The sequence below is a fragment of the Schistocerca gregaria genome, chromosome 3 (genome assembly GCF_023897955.1).
Source record: "Schistocerca gregaria isolate iqSchGreg1 chromosome 3, iqSchGreg1.2, whole genome shotgun sequence".
NCBI lineage: Eukaryota > Metazoa > Arthropoda > Insecta > Orthoptera > Acrididae > Schistocerca > Schistocerca gregaria.
In genome coordinates, this window is record NC_064922.1 from 539,435,862 (window position 1) to 539,456,156 (window position 20,295).

General features: G+C 43.0%; 1 protein-coding gene across 1 annotated transcript in view; it reads right to left on the bottom strand.

Annotated features, from left to right (window-relative positions):
- The window catches only part of LOC126354531 (uncharacterized), a 126,801-nt gene that overhangs the window by 97,518 nt on the left and 8,988 nt on the right, over positions 1 to 20,295 (bottom strand). Inside the window, exon 2 of the mRNA XM_050004260.1 lies at positions 268 to 370. Coding sequence (XP_049860217.1) covers positions 268 to 370 — 103 coding nt within the window. The remainder of the gene's footprint in view (positions 1 to 267; positions 371 to 20,295) is intronic.

The window sequence follows — 20,295 nt, forward strand, 5'->3', positions numbered from 1 at the left end:
TCCTTTTACGGGAGAAAATATCGAAATGTTTGTCACAAGTGTTTTATACTAAGAAACAATAAACCCAGAGTTTAAGGCTGCGTCTTTACTGCGTACACTAAACATTTTCAAGATATATGGAAGTGATATAAACATAGATATAACTGTCACATCCAGCACAAATTATACTGATCTTTGTAAAAAGACCTATACTGATTTTTGACTAATGCTTTATTTATACAGAGCGATTGGAACGGAACGAAACGGAAGAGTCAGTTGGTGACAAACCTTCTGACTGACGCATAGAGATGGACTGCGAAGTTGAGATGGTGCTGTCTCGTGTGCTGATCCTGCTGGCACGCCGATCGTCGTCTGCACCACCATCCGTTTCCTACGAGCAATACCCAGATATTTTCCATTTTCAACATATTAAATTGACATGAGTTACAGGAATGAAAATTAACAATATGTTCGTTATGTTACCCATCTCACAGAAAGCTGATCTCCTACACAACGGGAAGAATTAAATGAATCTGGATTCGCTATGTATTGCTGATATACACTGTTTGTAAAAGATCTCAACACCAAAAAGTATTCGGAATACATTTGTCTAGGTAACATATTTAAATGATTAACATTGCAAGATCACAGGTTAATATAAGTGCGAGATAAACCATTGCAGATGTGACATGTTGGTACATTAATAACAGGTGTAACTGCCAGAATGTGCATGTGTCGTGTTGGGCAGGTGCCAGATGTCAGTTTGTGGGATGGATTTCCATGAATGTTCCCCTTGGTCGGTCAGTACAGGGACGGTTAATGCTGTTTGTGGATGACGTTGGAGTTGTCGTCCGATGATGCCCCGTATGTGCACGACAGGAGACAGATCTTGATAGAGCGAGCCAAGATAATACGTTGACACTCTGAAGAACATGTTGGGTTACAATAGTGGTACGTGGCCGTGCGTTATCCTTTTGCAAAACACCTCCTGGTATGCTGTTCATGAATGGCAGTTCAACAGGTCGAATGACCAAACTGAAGTACAAATTTGCAGTCAGAGTACGAGAGAGAAACGCAAAAAGCGCTGCTGCTGCTGTAATTCAAAATCACACCCCATATCATAACTCCAGATATAAGTCCAATGTGTCCAGCACTCAGACAGGTTATTTGCAGGCCCCCGATTGCCTCCTTCTAACCAACACACGGCCATCACCGGCACCCAGGTGGAACCAGCTTTCGTGAGAAAACACAACAGACTTCCACCCTGACCTCCAATGCATGGGGAAGGAAATTGTCCATGTTTTTTCAAAGGAACCATCCCGGCATTTGCTTGGACCGATTTAGGGAAGTCAGAGAATATCTAAATATGGATGGCAGGACGCGGATCTGAACCATCGTCCTCCTGACTGCGACTCCAGTGCGCTCAGCCATTGCGCCACCTCGCTTCGTCAAGCAAGCCGTCGCGGCGCAGTCTAGCATAGCACGCTGTAATACTTTTCAATTCTGGTTTCTTTACGTATGGCGGCACTTCTGTGGACTAGGATTTTCTGGATATCGTTATTGGCATTCTTCCTGTGTTCCATTCATGACGATCTTGGCTTGGCCCACGGATTGCGTATTCGTCTCCAACGGGGATTCTTCAGTGGCGACGAGTTCTTAGTCCAACTTTTTTATGGTGAAGTGTTCGCCTCTGGTTCATGTGATATGGACCCCAAGTTTATGAAACTTTGGCATCAACGGCTGCCATTGAAACAGAAACAGCAACAGTGTGCTGTTCAAGTGCCGTACTGGGGCTCGTTCCTCAGCAGCAACAACGCCAGTCGGTGGCCATGGTTTTGTCCTCACAGCCATGTCCTGCCTTTAACGAGGTGGGAAGTCTACCTGCTATTTTGCACAGTACTGTTCTAAGTATGGCATTTCTGGTAGGCAGCGGAGCGTTTGCTTTTGTCTTCTAGCAGTCGTTTAAACAAAGTGATGCAGAAATTGAAACCACTCTTGGACCCTAGCGAATTGTCTTTCAGTGATCTGTGAGCTCACGACTACTACGTCAGCAGGCGCCTTGTGTTGCGTGTATGCTCCAGTTAAATCAGTGTCATAACAACGTGGATAGTTGTACGCGGCTTGGGCTGCCGACCTGCTGGGCCTCACACTCAAGTGCAATTTCATGTGTCAGAATACTAAAGTTTCGTTTGCAGAATCGTTGATTCGAGATGTGATTGTGAACTTTCTCCCTTAGAAGCCAATCTGAACCCAGTCTTGGTGAAGTACTTAAAATTGCTACATCATTTGATGTTGCTTTGGCAGTTTAACACGCTTTTACAAATGAACATGAAGTTTCCCAAGTTGGTGGTCGCCGTCGCAAGCAGTGGTCACCTCATGATTGCGGCTCATTATCCCCTAATTCTATATCTAAGTATCATCCGATTTCACTGGCGTCCGGATCGCCGGTACCTCGTGAGAAACATAAGTCTGGTAGATTTCCTTGAAAGAATGGAACATCTTCGTTGTACTTTCATTGTTCGTAAGCTTGATTATCCGAAGGATCGTATAAAGAATTTCAAGACTGTGCTGTGTACTGTTCATTGTTGACAGCCGCCTAAATTGGTAGACTGCAACTAAAATTGGAGACAACAGAGTTTCATTCTGTTACTAAACCTTTTGATTTGAAGGATGAATGGATGAAGTTAATGAGGACTCTGCACTATAATTGAAGACTATTTACTTTCAGATTAATTAATTTAAACGTGGACGGACAAGCACTGAAGGCGAAGTTCATTACGGTCGTCTAATTGAGGTCACCACAAAGCAAACCACTGACAAAATGCATGATATGGCAAAACAATTCCGCAGAATAAATAAAAAAAAAACCTGAGACTGTTGAGATTTTAGGCGTCTCACCTGATCGAGTGCTGGAGAATTGGCTATGAAGAAGCTGTGTGCAAGGTGTATGACGCAATTTCTCACAATCGAACAAAAGAGCATCTGCTACAACATTTCAGCACAGTGTCTGGCGATGTTAAATCGCAATCCACAAGACGTTATATACCGATTGTTGACTGTTTATTAAGCCTGAATCCATTATAAAACACCAGGGATTGCTTTACTTAGCATAAAAGACGCATTTCCTTTCATCATCGTAGCATTTACCGGACAGCGTTCACGATCAGTAATTTGGTTAAACGAACGATGCTGTATTTCCAAAAACAAGGGAAGTGCCCAATTTTTATTTAAGGCAATGTCAGTAATTCTCTACGCTCCTTTTTCATAGACAAGTCTTTGTTCATTTTACAGACGACTCTCACATGGCTGTAGGTAAGTGTTTTCATTTTGTATCACAGTCGATATGGAATCCTTATCAGCAAAAACTAGTTGCCCAAATGCTTTGTACTTACGATATTCGAAGCCAGTAATGTAGTCGTCTACGACAGTTTTTTCTCTCGCACTCAGTATATGACTCATTATCATCATCATCATTAACTTCTTCTTCTTCTTCTTCTATATCTTCAACATCGACCAACACAATGTCGATTGAGAGCTCGCAGAGAATGGTGGTCATATTTGTAGGACTATCTTTCCTAGTGCTGACAGTGTCTTTCGATTGTAGCGAGTCAAGATACTTTCCACTTTCTTATTATTTTTCGTCCTCGTCGTCCTCTTCGTATCCCTTTTTATCTCTGCAGACGCAACACATTACCTGAATACGATATTCGTTACGTTAAGTATGATGAAACAATTATTTATCCTCAGTCGAAATATGCAAGATTCACTTCTTGATCTCTAATTAACATACTTAACTTTGAAACCTACCTTACCACGCTGGCACGCAAATGAGCCGATTTGGTGATTCTACAGTCTTACATTCAGGCAGTACAACAGGCAGAAAATGACGTAACTGATGCGCAATAGCAAAATTGTGGAATGAACCCCCAGAAATGTTACAGTCAACGCCACGTTCTGAATATTCACTGGATATTCTGTTATTATTAAGGTTTCTTTCTCAATTATATCTCTCTCCAAAACAAAGAATGTGCCAATATTATCATCCAGCTTAAAATCAACATATAGAGAACTCAACAGTTCGCTTTGTTTGAGGGTTTCACTGTAACTGATATTCACTTGAACACTGAACAGGATGGAACAATCGTCGCCGAGTTCTAGGTTTTGTCCGGAATTTCCACATAGCCTATATGGTTATAAAAATTGAAGTTATTGTTCCTCGATGTAATATTCGGTATGGAATTGCAGGCAATAAGTTGAGTAAGGCAATTTCGTGCGCATGATGAAATCAATTTAGCACAGGGTTAAAGAGAGCTTTTACAACAGAGTTTTTAACGGACAGGCTCAATTCTACACTATGTTCGATGACGTCTGTTATGAAACTGACAGTATGCGGTAAGAGACTTGCTAATTATTCCAGAGTTCAGAAACTTTAAACAGAAAAGGCCACGCTTTTGATTCTAGGCAAACGAAACATATTGTAGCTATACTTTACTGTATAATTTTTGAAATACGTTACTATTTCAGGAGGAAGTGGCAAATTACCGAAACTTTCAAAGAAGAATACAACATTATCGTTCTTCTTGTAAGACATTAATTGTCAAGCTGGTTAATTTTCCGTCTGTTGGTTAATAATCGCGCTCTCATAACTCTGAGGCATTTTGGGTAAAAAACCTTTCACAAAAAACACATCGGAAGAGTGGTCCACTCGCAATTCGCCAAGAGCATTTCGGCTTTTTCTGCATTGGTAAATCCATTGTTCACTCACGAGCTTCTGCTTGGATTGTTACACACTGACTAGCAAGTGACAATACACTCAAGGAACACTCAAGCACACTGTAAGCCACCATAACAACATCATAGTAGCAACTATGCAGGTTAAATAGCACAAAGAAGTGTCGGTGTGGATTTTTTTTCAAAATACGATATCTCATAATCGAGTTGTAACTAGAATACTGCAACAAACATCACTGACATTTCCATTTTTCCTATTTTTCGTTTTTTAATATCAGTAGGCATTGTTCAATTTAAAAAGTGTATATTGGCACAAAAATACACTTTCTAATGATTACTAAAATCTGTTGATTGGCTAACAATACGAGCCCCTGTCTACCATGCCATTCTGCGAAAACCACTCATCAACAGCACTTAACAGTTCCGCAATATTTGCGGTGCAAGTTTTAGGAGAATCCTCGGTGTATTTCAAGACGTGAATCATGCACTTGACCTCCCCGCCAGTCATATAACTGACGAGAGCGGGTGGGTTGCAACCGCAGAATCACAAACATGGCGATTTACTTCTAGATAAAATTAGAAGCATTATATCGTTCTTACAGTTGAGGAAAAAAATATGATTACTAAACTTCTCCTTCATGAATATGGCCTTAGATTTAAGAATGTGTACATAGATTTCAAATTACTTCAGTAATATAAGAATAAATTTCTAGCACAAGAGTTTGAGAACTGTTTATGATATTGGATACTTCACATTTTTAAGTAACGAAGATTTAATATCGCCTGATGAAGCGCTACTGCTTTCGATTTTTATTTTTTACGATATTGCTTGTGAAAAATTAGATCACATGAAAGTCTGTGTTTCTGTGAGATGCCATTCTGGAGCAGACAGCTTATATCTACGTCAATCATATAGCAAATTTTCAAAACAATTAATTAAAGACAATGCTAATGTTTTTTTTTCAGAATAGTCTAACGTAATTTGAGTCATGTATTCAACGATCATGTTAACACAGATAAGACTTTTAACGTATTACTTGAACTTTGTGAATTAGCATGGAGTAGGGGTGCATAAGAGTTTCCAGTTATAAGCAAAGATGACTATTTAAATAATAGGCGATATCATATTAATTTCCATAACTACATTTGTATGTGAGATCCTGTGATGTGATGTATACTGAGACATTTGCTTGTAGTTGGTTCAGTTGTGATTGAGCATTACAGTTGTCAACACGTTTGTCAATTCGATTGAACGGAAGATCAATCTCAAAAGTCAGGTGTTGAAATCTCAACGGAACATTTTCAGGAAACTGGCCCTGCTGCAAAATAGGCAGTTTGAAGCTGACTGTGTATTGGAAAAAGTATTTAGACCTGTTTTCCAGCCGCTACACAGATGGAGTAGGAGGATAAGACATACATAGACAAAGTATTTATGAAAGAAGAAGAAGAACAATAGCAAGAAGATGATAGTGCAGACGGTGATGCAGTAGAGGAAAAAGAGAAAGTAACATTGGAAGCATGGGGTAGACTGGCAATATAATTCTTTAACCAGTAGATAGAATACGTGATACTATATACAGCAACAGATTTCAACCAACAACAAAAGTGTGGATGATTGAGTTGTCAGAAGTAACTAGTCAAGGATATGATTGAATAATCCATAATGTATGACAGCCGCGAATGAGAGAATTATATAACCTATTGTTTAAAACAAGACCTTCTAAACCGAGTTACGGAGGACGGGATCTACAAAATTATGGAACAGTTCTCAAGGCTAACAATGCTGATAAGTGAAGCTATCTCTATGAAAACCATTTAATTGAAAACGAGACTATAAATAAACTCACATCGTTAATCCTCCGTTAAATAAAATTGATGGATCACTAATGAGTAATGATGTACATATCAATGCAAACGAAAACGCACTTTAAGTTCGCGATTGGAAGAGTCTCCACCGAACCACGAGCACATATTGATTTGGCTCACTGGAACAATCAGAACCGGTTGGTGGAGTGATCAGTATTGTTGTTAGCTTCGAGAACAGTGGACAATAATTCCCACGATAATGAAATAATTTCTACTGAAGAAGAACTCCGCGAAGCATTATTATCACCTAAAAGTTTGTGATGTATGAAAGTACAAGAGTGAAAGATTAGATACAGAACAAGTCCACGTAATATGGATTTGGCTCGCACAGCATGTGCTGGATTATGAGGTTCCATGAAAGAATTAAAAGCATTAGCATGAGTATTACTCGAAGAGAATGGAGCGAGACAAACACAGTGTGCTTCAGATGACAGCATGCAAGATACCTTCAGACATGTATGATATTATCTCCTGCAAGGATGCCTACTATTGCTGTTCGGAAAGAAGCTGCTGTAGTGAATCATTATGCCCACGTTAATGGGAAATTCTCTCTCGACAATACAAATAAAAATATAGATGCGGTTCATCACGATTATTTCTTTATTTGTAGAACATCTCCACTGCTTCTGTAGAGCATTGCAGTCGAGAGAGAAGATGAGTGCGATAAGCCATAGCAAGTTTCAACTCGCTTATTCGTATTTCTCGGAAAATGACATGTCTCTCAGCTTGGTTAGGTCTACCTGTTTCCTCAGACTTGTTTGTGGGAAACTTGCGTTTCCTCGAATGTGATTGCAGAGTCTCTGATTCTGTACACGAGATAAGAAACTCTACTGGGGGGTCCGGGGGGGGGGGGGGGTGGAGAAGGGGAATCTATAAAGGCCAGAAAACTCGCTACAAGGTTTCAGTTAACGCAGAACCGTTGGAGAGTTAACACTGAAGTCGCTGTCATAGGAAAAGATGTAAGTACGTAATGCACTGTTTGTAATACATATTTCGCTCATCAGTTACTTGCTGTGTTACACAAAGGCAGTGATTCGATGTTACAGTGTTTGATGAATCTATGGAACCAGTATACACTGTAAGGCTGTCAACTTTGGAGAAGGGGTGGCGGTGTCCGGTATGAAGCGCAAAATACATCACCATCAAATTTGAAGCAATGGTGCTGGTTCATCTGAAGGACTGCAATATATCTCTACCTTTAAGGTTCTCGACCATCAGTCCCGCCGAACTCGAGTTCCTTGCATAACACGTCGTGGAAAAGAGAATAAGACAGATACAGTCGATTTTGATAAAAATGTTACGTAATTGTTCACATGTATAAGAATGTCGCTTTCAGTTCACAAAATGGAAGAATGATATGTTAATATTAGATATTTAAAATATGACTGTTGTGAATACCTGTTTTATTTCCAGAAAGAGACTTTCATTCTGCGGAGTGTGCGCTGATATGAAACTTCCTGTCAGATTAAAACTGTGTGCCGGTCCGAGACTCGAACTCGGGACCTTTGCCTTTAGAGGGAAAGTACTCTACCGGCACATTTTAATATTGTGCCAGAGGTATGCTTATGACCACAATCATCTTTGACTTTGATTTCAATCATTTAACTTGAGGCCCTTTTTATGCATCATAATTTTTCATGTAGTTGTTGTTGTTGTGGTCTTCAGTCCTGAGACTGGTTTGATGCAGCTCTCCATGCTACTCTAACCTGTGCGAGCTTCTTCATCTCCCAGTACCTACTCCAGCCTACATCCTTCTGAATCATATTAGTGTATTCATCTCTTGGTCTCCCTCTACGATTTTTACCCTCCATGCTGCCCTCCAATACTAAATTAATGATCCCATGATGCCTCAGAACATGTCCTACCAACCAATCCCTTCTTCTGGTCAAGTTGTGCCACAAACGTCTCACCCCCCCCCCCCCAATCCTATTCAATTCTTCCTCATTAGTTATGTGATCTACCCATCTAATCTTCAGCATACTTCTGTAGCACCACATTTCAAAGGCTTCTATTCTCTTCTTGTCTAAACTATTTATCGTCCATGTTTCACTTCCATACACGGTTACACTCCATACAAATACTTTCAGAAACGACTTCCCGACACTTAAGTCAATACTTGATGTTAACAAATGTCTCTTCTTCAGAAACGCTTTCCTTGCCATTGCCAATCGACATTTTATATCCTCTCTACTTCGACCATCATCAGTTATTTTGCTCCCCAAATAGCAAAACTACTTTACTACTTTAAGTGTCTCATTTCCTAATCTAATTCCCTCAGCATCACCCGCTTAATTCGACTACATTCCATTATCCTCGTTTTGCTTTTGTTGATGTTCATCTTATATCTTCCTTTCAAGACACTATCCATTCCGTTCAACTGCTCTTCCAAGTCCATTACTGTCTCTGACAGAATTACAATGTCATCGGCGAACCTTAAAGTTTTTATTTCATCTCCATGGATTACAATACCTACTCCGAATTTTTCTTTTGTTTCCTTTACTGCTTCCTCAATATACAGATTGAATAACATCGGAGAGAGGCTACAACCCTGTCTTACTCCCTTATCAACAACTGCTTCCCTTTCATGTCCCTAGACTCTTATAACTGCCATCTGGTTTCTGTACAAATTGTAAATAGCCTTTCGCTCCCTATATTTTACCCCTGAGACCTCCTGAATTTGAAAGAGAGTATTCCAATCAACATAGTCAAAAGCTTTCTCTAAGTCTACAAATGCTAGAAATGTAGGTTTGCCTTTCCTTAATCTTTCTTCTAAAATAAATCGTACGGTCAGTATTGCCTCACGTGTTCCAACATTTCTACGGAATCCAAATTGATATTTCCCGATGTTAGCTTTATTCAGTTTTTCCATTCATCTCTAAAGAATTGGCGTTAGTATTCTGCAGCTGTGACTTATTAAACTGATAGTTCGGTAATTTTCACATCTGTCAGTACATGCTTTCTTTGGGATTGGAATTATTATATTGTTCTTGAAGTGTGAGGGTATTTCACCTGTCTCATACATCCTGCTCACCAGGTGGTAGAGTTTTGTCAGGACTGGCTCTCCCAACGCTGTTAGTAGTTCTAATGGAATGTTGTCTACTCCGGGGGCCTTGTTTCGACTCAGGTCTTTCAGTGCTCTGTCAAACTCTTCACGCAGTATCATATCTCTCCATTTCATCTTCATCTACATCGTCTTCCAGTTCCATAATATTGTCCTCAAGTACATCGCCCTTGTATACACCCTCTGTATACTCTTTCCACCTTCTTTGCTTTCCCTTCTTTGCTTAGAACTGGGTTTCCATCAAAGCTCTTGATATTCATGCAAGTAGTTCAAGCCTAGTGAGATGAGCCTCCACATCCTTACATTTGTCCTCTAGCCATCCCTGCTTAGCCATTTTGCACTTCCTGTCGATCTCATTTTTGAGACTTTTGTATTCCTTTTTGCGTGCTTCACTTACTGCATTTTTATATTTTCTCCTTTCATCAATTAAAGTCAATATTTCTCCTGTTACTCAAGGATTTTTACCAGCCCTTGTCTTTTTGCCTGTTTGAGCCTCCGCTGCCTTCACTATTTCATCCCTCAAAGCTACCCATTCCTCTTCTACTGTATTTCTTTCCCCCATTCCTGTCAATTGTTTCCTTATGCTCTCCCTGAAACTTTGTACAACCACTGGTTCTTTTAGTTTATCCAGGTCCCATCTCCTTAAATTCCCACCTTTTTGTAGTTTCTTCAGTTTTAATTTACAGTTTATAACCAATAGATTGTGATCAGAGTCCACATCTGCCCCTGGAAATATATTACAATTTAATACCTGGTTCCTAAATCTCTGTTTTACGATTATATAATCTATCTGATACCTTTTAATATCTCCAGCGTTCTTCCATGTATACAACCTTTCTTCATGATTCTTGAACCAAGTGTTAGCTATGATTAAGTTATGCTCTGCACAAAATTCTACCAGGCGGCTTCCTCTTTCATTTCTCTCCCTCAATCCATATTCACCTACTATGTTTCCTTCTCTCCCTTTTCCTACTCTCGAATTCCAGTCACTCATGACTATTAAATTTTCGTCTGCCTTCACTACCTGAATAATTTCTTTTATCTCATTATACATTTCATCAATTTCTTCATCATCTGCAGAGCTAGTTGGCATATAAACTTGTACTACTGAAGTAGGCGTGGGCTTCGTGTCTGTTTTGTCCACAATAATGTGTTCACTATGCTGTTTGTAGTAGCTTACCCGTACTCCTATTCCCACTATATCTAACTTTAACCTATCCATTTCCCTTTTTAGATTTTCTAACCTACCTGCCCGATTAAGGTATCTGACATTCCACGCTCCGATCCGTAGAACACCAGTTTTCTTTCTCCTGATAACGACGTCCTCTCGAGTAGTCCCCGTCCGGAGATCCGAATGGGGTACTATTTTACCTCCGGAATATTTTACCGAAGAAGACGCCCTCATAATTTAATCATCCAGTAAAGCTGCATGACCTTGGGAAAAATTACGGCTGTAGTTTCCTCTTTCTTTCGGCTGTTCGCAGAACCAGAACAGAAAGGCCATTTTGGTTAGTGTTCCAAGGCCAGATCAGTCAGTCTTCCAGACTGTTGCCCCTGCAACTACTGAAAAGGCTGCTGCCCCTCTTCAGGAACCACACGTTTGCCTGGCCTCTCAGCAGATACCCCTCCGCTGTGGTTGCACCTACGGTACAGCTATCTGTATCGTGAGGCACGCAAGCCTCCCCACCAACGACAAGGTCTATTGTTCATGGGGGGGATTTTTTTTTCATAGAGACCCGTAATTATACTTGTATATTAGACTGCGTTTAACGTCTACCATTTAGCATGTAATATTTGCCATGTACCGTTTAAAGTTTACTATTAAGCATTTAGTGTTTACTATTAGTGTTTTAACATGGAGAGTGTTTACCATTTAGCATTTACTATTAGGTATTTAGTGGTTACCATTTAGCATTTACCGTTAGGTATTTAGTGGTTACCATTTAGTGTTTAGTTTTTAGTGTTCAGTGTTTAGCACTTATTGTTTGTCATTTAGCGTTTATCGTTTAACGTTTACTGTAGGGGGTGGGGTATAAAGCACACAATTGGTCTATTTCCATCAGCTTGGATTTTTGATACTGTTCTATGGTTGGCTGGAGATAAGGTAGTAGGTAACAATGAATATCTTCAACTTTCAAATGAAGGTTACATAATTTTTTTTAATTGCATGTCTGGCAAATCATCGTAATACTACGCTCTGATTTCTTGATGATAAAGAGGATGGGGAGAGGGGGGGGGGATCTGAATCAGAAACAATGTAATCTGACACACCACGTAAATACTACACTCCGATTAGTTGGCGGTAGGCAGTAGGGGACGGGGGGTATGAAGTGCAGTTGGCTTGTTTCCATTAACTTGGATTTTTAACACCACACTATCACTGTCTGGAGATATTGTGGGGAGGGGAGGGGAGGGGCAGAGCGTTTTTTTAACTTCCTACCAGCACAACTGGGCTCTTTTCTAACACTATACTCTGGATGGTCACATTCAAGAGCGGAGGAGGGGCAATAAAGTACACTGTTGGTCTATTTCAACATGTTAGATTTTTAATACTGCACAATGACTGGCTTGAGATAAGGAGTACTGCACTGTGATTCATTAGAGATAGGGGTTCTTTAATTTACTAATTGAAGGGTTATTTCCTCCATATTGGATTTTTAATAGTGCTCTATGACTGGATGGAGTGAGGGGGGGGGGGGCGAAGTGGAAGGGGATGGTGCTTTTGATTTTCAATTAGTGACTGACTGATTATTGACATCATGACATCGATGATGTCATACATGACCTTTAGGATCTCATTAAGACCATGAAAAGGTCAGTGACCGTGTTCAAGGTTAGAGTGGCCAGAATGCCCAGGTGCTGTGTCTGTAATGATTCTAGCTGTCCAATAACACAGATAGCGATACTACTACTAATAATTTTCCATCGTTTAACTAAATCCAGTCGGGGCCTACTTTATTCCCTATGCACTCAGGATTCACTACACGCTTCGTGAACTAAATTAATCTTCATGATGTCCCTCTACTGTGGGCTGCAAGCCAGTTTTCACAATTTGAACTGTGCTAAAGATGCTAAACTTTGTCTTCCAACAGCTGTAAGTGTCTGAATTTTTGTAGCACTTTAGCATCCATGCTTCATTCTTCACTTAACTTGCTGCATGCTAATGACTAACCTTTCGGAAAACAGACAGTCTTTAAGGAACCACAGAGACAGAGTTTTATATGCATTAAATGTGCACTGAAGTTGAGCAGTTTGCTCAATTTTATGAATAAATGTAACGTGAATCAACTTATTATGCTAACTTCTCACTCCAGCACACCAGTCAATAGTCCTGAACTCGTTTATCTCCACTGTCCCTTAACGAAAAACGTATGAGAAGGCACATGTCGGAAACTGATCCCGTGACCTGCTATCATGTTATATGTCGAAAGTTTGCTTCACAATAAACTCAGTTACCAAAGCTTAGACGATATCAATATTCTATTAACAGTGGGAAGATTTTACGTTTACCTCTATCACCAGGCTGAAGCGTGCTCTCGAAAACTTATATACGTGAATCCAGTAATGCCTGCAAATAACAACAGTACAAGAAGGCTCCATGAACGATTGTTGCCAGAACGAGTGCTCCTGGTGGAAAACCTACGACTACTGCTGATGGCTTCCATCAGCGTATCCGTCGCCACAAGGCCAAAGCTGCACAGTTGAAGAAGGCAGTACATGAAACTTCCTCGCAGATTAAAACTGTGTTCCGGACCGAGACTGGAAATCGGGACCTTTGCCTTTCGCGGGGAAAGGCCTCTACCAACTTTTTTATTTTTATTTATTTATTTATGATTGCATTATGTTTTTGTAATATTCACTATTATCATGAAATTATGTGGAACACATCGGCGACAGAGAAAAAAATATAAATTCTGGGTAAAGAAAAAGAAAAGAAAAAGGAAAAGCAAAAAGAAGTAAAATACGCGCAATCTGCGACGCGCTCTCCCATCCGCAGAGGTCTACATCTACATCTATATCTACATGACTACTCTGCAATTCACATTTAAGTGTTTGGCAGAGGGTTCATCGAACCCAATCATACTATCTCTCTACCATTCCACTCCAGAACAGCGCGCGGGAAAAACGAACACCTAAACCTTTCTGTGCGAACTCTGATTTCTCTTATTTTATTTTGATGATCATTCCTACCTATGTAGGTTGGGCTCGACAAAATATTTTCGCATTCGGAAGAGAAAGTTGGTGACTGAAATTTCGTAAATAGATCTCGCCGCGACGGAAAACGTCTTTGCTTTAATGACTTACATCCCAACTCGTGTATCATATCTGCCACACTCTCTCCCCTATTACGTGATAATACAAAACGAGCTGCCCTTTTTTGCACCCTTTCGATGTCCTCTGTCAATCCCACCTGGTAAGGATCCCACACCGCGCAGCAATATTCTAACAGAGGACGAACGAGTGTAGTGTAAGCTATCTCTTTAGTGGACTTGTTGCATCTTATAAGTGTCCTGCCAATGAAACGCAACATTTTCTAAATCGCTTTGCAACTGATACTGGTCTTCAGATGACCTTACCAGACGGTAAGTTACAGCATCATCTGCGAACAACCTAAGAGAACTGCTCGGATTGTCACCCAGGTCATTTATATGGATCAGGAACAGCAGCGGTCCCAGGACGCTTCCCTGAGGAACACCTGATATCACTTCAGTTTTACTCGATGATTTGCCGTCTATTACTACGAACTGCGACCTTCCTGACAGGAAATCACGAATCCAGTCGCACAACTGAGACGATACCCCATAGGCTCGCAGCTTGATTAGAAGTCGCTTGTGAGGAGCGGTGTCAAAAGCTTTCCGAAGATCTAGAAATACGGAATCAACTTGCGATCCCCTGTCGATAGCGGCCATTACTTCGTGCGAATAAAGAGCTAGCTGCGTTGCACAAGAACGATGTTTTCTGAAACCATGCTGATTACGTATCAATAGATCGTTCCCTTCGAGGTGATTCATAATGTTTGAATACAGTATATGCTCCAAAACCCTACTGCAAACCGACGTCAATGATATAGGTCTGTAGTTCGATGGACGACTCTTAATACTCTTCTTAAACACTGGTGCGACATGCGCAATTTTCCAATCTGTAGGTACAGATCTATCGGTGAGCGAGCGATTGTATATGATTGCTAAGCAGGGAGCTATTGTATCAGCGTAATCTGAAAGGAACCTAATTGGTATACAATCTGGACCTGAAGACTTGCCCGTATCAAGCGATTTGAGTTGTTTCGCAACCCCTAAGGTATCTACTTCTAAGAAACTCATGCTAGCAGCTGTTCGTGTTTCAAATTGTGAAATATTCCATTCGTCTTCCCTGGTGAAAGAATTTCGGAAAACTGCGTTCAATAACTCCGCTTTAGCGGCACAGTCGTCGGTAACAGTATCATCGGCACTGCGCAGCGAAGGTATTGACTGCGTCTTGCCGCTTGTATATTTTACATACGACCAGAATTTCTTCGGATTTTCTACCAAATTTCGAGACAATGTTTCGTTGTGGTACCTATTAAAGGCATCTCGCATTGAAGTCCGTGCCAAATTTCGCGTGTCTGTAAATTTTAGGCAGTCTTCGGGATTTCGCGTTCTTCTGAACTTCGCAAGCTTTTTCCGTTGCCTCTGCAACAGCGTTCGGACCTGTTTTGTGTACCAAGGGGGAACAGTTCCACCTCTTACCAATTTATGAGGTATGAATCTTTCAATTGCTGTTGCTACTATATCTTTGAATTTGAGTCACATCTCGTCTACATTTGCATAGTGAGTTCGGAAGGAATGGAGATTGTCTCTTAGGAAGGCTTCTAGTGACACTTAATCCGCTTTTTTAAATAAAATTATTTTGCGTTTGTTTCTGGTGGATTTGGAAGAAACGGTATTGAGCCTAGCTACAACGACCTCGTGATCACTAATCCCTGTATCAATCATGATGCTCTCTATCAGCTCTGGATTGTTTGTGGCTAAGAGGTCAAGTGTGTTTTCGCAACCATTTACAATTCGCGTGGGTTCGTGGACTAACTTCTCGAAATAATTTTCGGAGAAAGAATTTAGGACAATCTCGGAAGATGTTTTCTAACTACCACCGGTTTTGAACAAGTATTTTTGCAACATATCGAGGGAAGGTTGAAGTCCCCACCAACTATAACCGTATGAGTGGGGTATTTATTTGTTACGAGACTCAAATTTTCTCTGAACTGTTCAGCAACTATATCATTGGAGTCTGAGGGTTGGTTGAAGGAGCCAATTATTAACTTAGTTCGGCTGTTAAGTATAACCTCCACCCATACCAATTCGCACTGAGTATCTACTTCGACTTCACTACAAGATAAACCACTACTGACAAACACAAACACTCTACCACCAATTCTGCCTAATCTATCTTTCCTGAACACCGTCTGAGACTTCGTAAAAATTTCTGCAGAACTTATTACAGGCTTTAGCCAGCTTTCTGTGCCTATAACGATTTCAGCTTCTGTGCTTTCTATTACCGCTTGAAGCTCAGGGACTTTCCCAGCACAACTACAACAATTTACAACTACAATTCCGACTGTTTCTTGATCCAAGCATGTCTTGTATTTGCCATGCACCCTTTGAGATTGCAGCCCACCCCGTACTTTCCCGAGGCCTTCTAGCCTAAAAAACCGCCCAGTCCACGCCACACAGCCTCCGCTACCCGTGTAGCCGCCAGCTGACTGTAGTGAACTCCTGACCTATTCAGCGGAACCCGAAACCCCACCACCCTATGGCGCAAGTCAAGGAATCTGCAGCCAACACGCTCGCAAAATCGTCTGAGCCTCTGATTCAGACCCTCTACCCGGCTCTGCACCAAAGGTCGCCAATCGGTTCTGTCAACGATGCTGCAGATGGTGAGCGCTGCCTTCATCTCGTAAGCAAGACCGGCAGCCTTCACCAAATCAGATAGCGGCTGGAATCCAGAGAGAATTTCCTCAGATCCAAAGCGACACACGTCATTACTGCCGACATGTGCCACCACCTGCAGCTGGCTACACCCTGTGCTCTTCATGGCATACGGAAGGACCCTTTCCACATCAGGAATGACTCCTCCCGGAATGCACACGGAGTGCACATTGGATTTCTTCCCCTCCTTAGCCGCCATATCCCTAAGGGGCCCCATAACGCGCCTAACATTGGAGCTCCCAACTACCAATAAGCCCACCCTCTGTGATTGCCCGGACTTTGAAGGCTGAGAATCATCCTCTGAAACAGGGCAGGCAGCTGCATCTGGCTCAGCCAGAGACAGTGCCTGCCACGCCTTGGAACGACCTCCCAATCAACCACAAGCGAGGTCTCAGCCCCACTGCGGGCAGCAACCGGGGCAACCACAGCGCCAGACCGATCTGGGGACAGACGGGACGAGGTTGACATCCCCGTGATACCCAAGTCCGGCTCCCCACAGTGGTGACCATTGGCAACAGCCTCAAGCTGCGCGACCGAAGTCAGCGCCGCTTGCAGCTGTGAGCGAAGGGATGCCAACTCAGCCCTCATCCGAACACAGCAATCACAGTCCCTGTCCATTCTAATCGATGTTGAACAAGAGTTACTGAAACACGAGTCCGTACCTAGATAACGCAAGGGAAACACGCAAAGAATGTATTAACTAACCTGTACAAATGCCTAACGACTGCGCTACAATCTGCCTAAATTTACGATTACAGTAACTAAAACTCGAAATTACACCTCCTATACGAAACTCACACGCAATTTAAGGAAGAATCTACAAACTAAACACTAAAACGTGATGCTAAAACTCTCAAATACTATAATACGCCCGAAATTTATGAATTAAACAATGCAAGTACCCAAAAACACGCAAAGAAATTAATAATTAAACTATGTAAAGAAAAAGTAAGCTAGGGGTATACGACTGTCTGCTGCAGCTGCTTATCCAACGGCGGCAGGGAGCACAGAAGTAGAATCGATCGTAGGCGGCTTAGACACCGCCGGGGGAGGCGGGGTAGGTGCGCTCTGAGCCAGGCACCCCCCAACTTAGTGGAGGTCTAACAAAGACCCCTCGAAGATAGTTAGCAAATAATGTTCGGTAACGTGACGTGTTTTCGAGAGCTGCATGGGCTGTACATAAATAGGTCCAGAAGTCGAGGCGGGATTTAGGTCCCGCATGAAAGAGATAAGCGACCGCCCACCCTTTGAGCCACGTAATAGCATGAGATTTGGCGGCGGGAAAATGTCTGTCCTTCGGGTATAGAAACATTCGAGATTCTATTGTGTCTCGTGGCAACCGGAGATAGCAGGCAATGATTTGCTGCACGAAGCGCCAAACATCTTAAGAAGAGGCGCATGCAGACGGTGTTCATTAGTGTCCAGTTGCTGACAAAGGAGACAAAAGAGGGGATTCTGACAAGCAAATGTTGTGCAGCCGCTGATTCGTGGCAAATTTCCTGTTGACTAAGTGATAACACAGTGTCCGGACGTTCGTAGGTAGTGCACACTATGGGCCACTGTATGGAGGGATATTTGGTCTCCATCACATTCCGGGGAACACAGGGCAGCAGCAGGCTGTAAAAATCCTTAGTCCTGGGTGTGCGCGTATCTGGGAGACTGCTATGTATGTACACTCCTGGAAATTGAAATAAGAACACCGTGAATTCATTGTCCCAGGAAGGGGAAATTTTATTGACACATTCCTGGGGTCAGACACATCACATGATCACACTGACAGAACCACAGGCACATAGACACAGGCAACAGAGCATGCACAATGTCGGCTCTAGTACAGTGTATATCCACCTTTCGCAGCAATGCAGTCTGCTATTCTCCCATGGAGACGATCGTAGAGATGCTGGATGTAGTCCTGTGGAACGGCTTGCCATGCCATTTCCACCTGGCGCCTCAGTTGGACCAGCGTTCGTGCTGGACGTGCAGACCGCGTGAGACGACGCTTCATCCAGTCCCAAACATGCTCAATGTGGGACAGATCCGCAGATCTTGCTGGCCAGGGTAGTTGACTTACACCTTCTAGAGCACGTTGGGTGGCACGGGATACATGCGGACGTGTATTGTCCTGTTGGAACAGCAAGTTCCCTTGCCGGTCTAGGAATGGTGGAACGATGGGTTCGATGACGGTTTGGATGTACCGTGCACTATTCAGTGTCCCCTCGACGATCACCAGAGGTGTACGGCCAGTGTAGGAGATCGCTCCCCACACCATGATACCGGGTGTTGGCCCTGTGTGCCTCGGTCGTATGCAGTCCTGATTGTGGCGCTCTCCTGCACGGCGCCAAACACGCATACGACCATCATTGGCACCAAGGCAGAAGCGACTCTCATCGCTGAAGACGACACGTCTCCATTCGTCCCTCCATTCACGCCTGTCGCGACACCACTGGAGGCGGGCTGCACGATGTTGGGGCGTGAGCGGAAGACGGCCTAACGGTGTGCTGGACCGTAGCCCAGCTTCATGGAGACCACCCGGCCTCCCGCATGCCCACTATACGCCCTCGCTCAAAGTCCGTCAACTGCACATAAGGTTCACGTCCACGCTGTCGCGTCATGCTACCAGTGTTAAAGACTGCGATGGAGCTCCGTATGCCACGGCAAACTGGCTGACACTGACGGCGGCGGTGCACCTATGCTGCGCAGCTAGCGCCATTCGACGGCCAACACCGCGGTTCCTGGTGTGTCCGCTGTGCCGTGCGTGTGATCATTGCTTGTACGGCCCTCTCGTAGTGTCCGGAGCAAGTATGGAGGGTCTGACACACCGGTGTCAATGTGTTCTTTTTTCCATTTCCAGGAGTGTAATTGTAGTCGACGAAAAAGGTCGAAATAAGTGACAAATGAGGCATGATATGGCCGACGGACACTGGTGGTGAGGTGAAAGCAGGCGGAGGACCTCAAGCAAGCTGCGTGTTAGAGATGTACCCTGGCCAGTCCACTGTTTTCTCATGGTACTCATGTACAAGACTGCAGCTCGCATACGGACATCGACGAGCCCGACGCCACCATTCCGTAGGGGCAGGGTAAGTGTCTCATAACGAATTTTAAACATGGAACCAGCCATGGGATAATAGCCAAAACCCGCCTGAAAGTTGCGCCAAATTGCAGTTGGCAGAGGGAGAACTTGCGCGATGTGGACCAATTTTGATGCCACATAACGATTAAGAAACTCAACCCGTTGAAGTGTGTCCTGGCGGCGCAAGAGGTTCTGGCGGACGTCGTTGCGGATGACCTGTAACAGGCGATGGAAATTCGTTGGCCGGCCGGAATGGCCGAGCGGTTCTAGGCGCTACAGTCTGGAACCGCGCGACCGCTACGGTCGCAGGTTCGAGTCCTTCCTCGGGCATGGCTGTGTGTGATGTCCTTAGGTTAGTTACGTTTAACTAGTTCTAAGTTCTAGGGGACTGATGACCTCAGAAGTTAAGTCCCATAGTGCTCAGAGCCATTTGAACCATTTTTTTGAAATTCGTTGCCGCTATGCACGTGATCTTGGGGGTAAAGGTAATGCCCAGGTACCGGATAGTCCGCACAAGCGGCAGGAGTGCCACTTCACCCTCCTGGAGGCCTCGTCCAATGTGCATTGCAGAAGATTTGGCGACATTCATGCCACTGCCAGCGGTAGCCCCATAACGGGTAATCAAT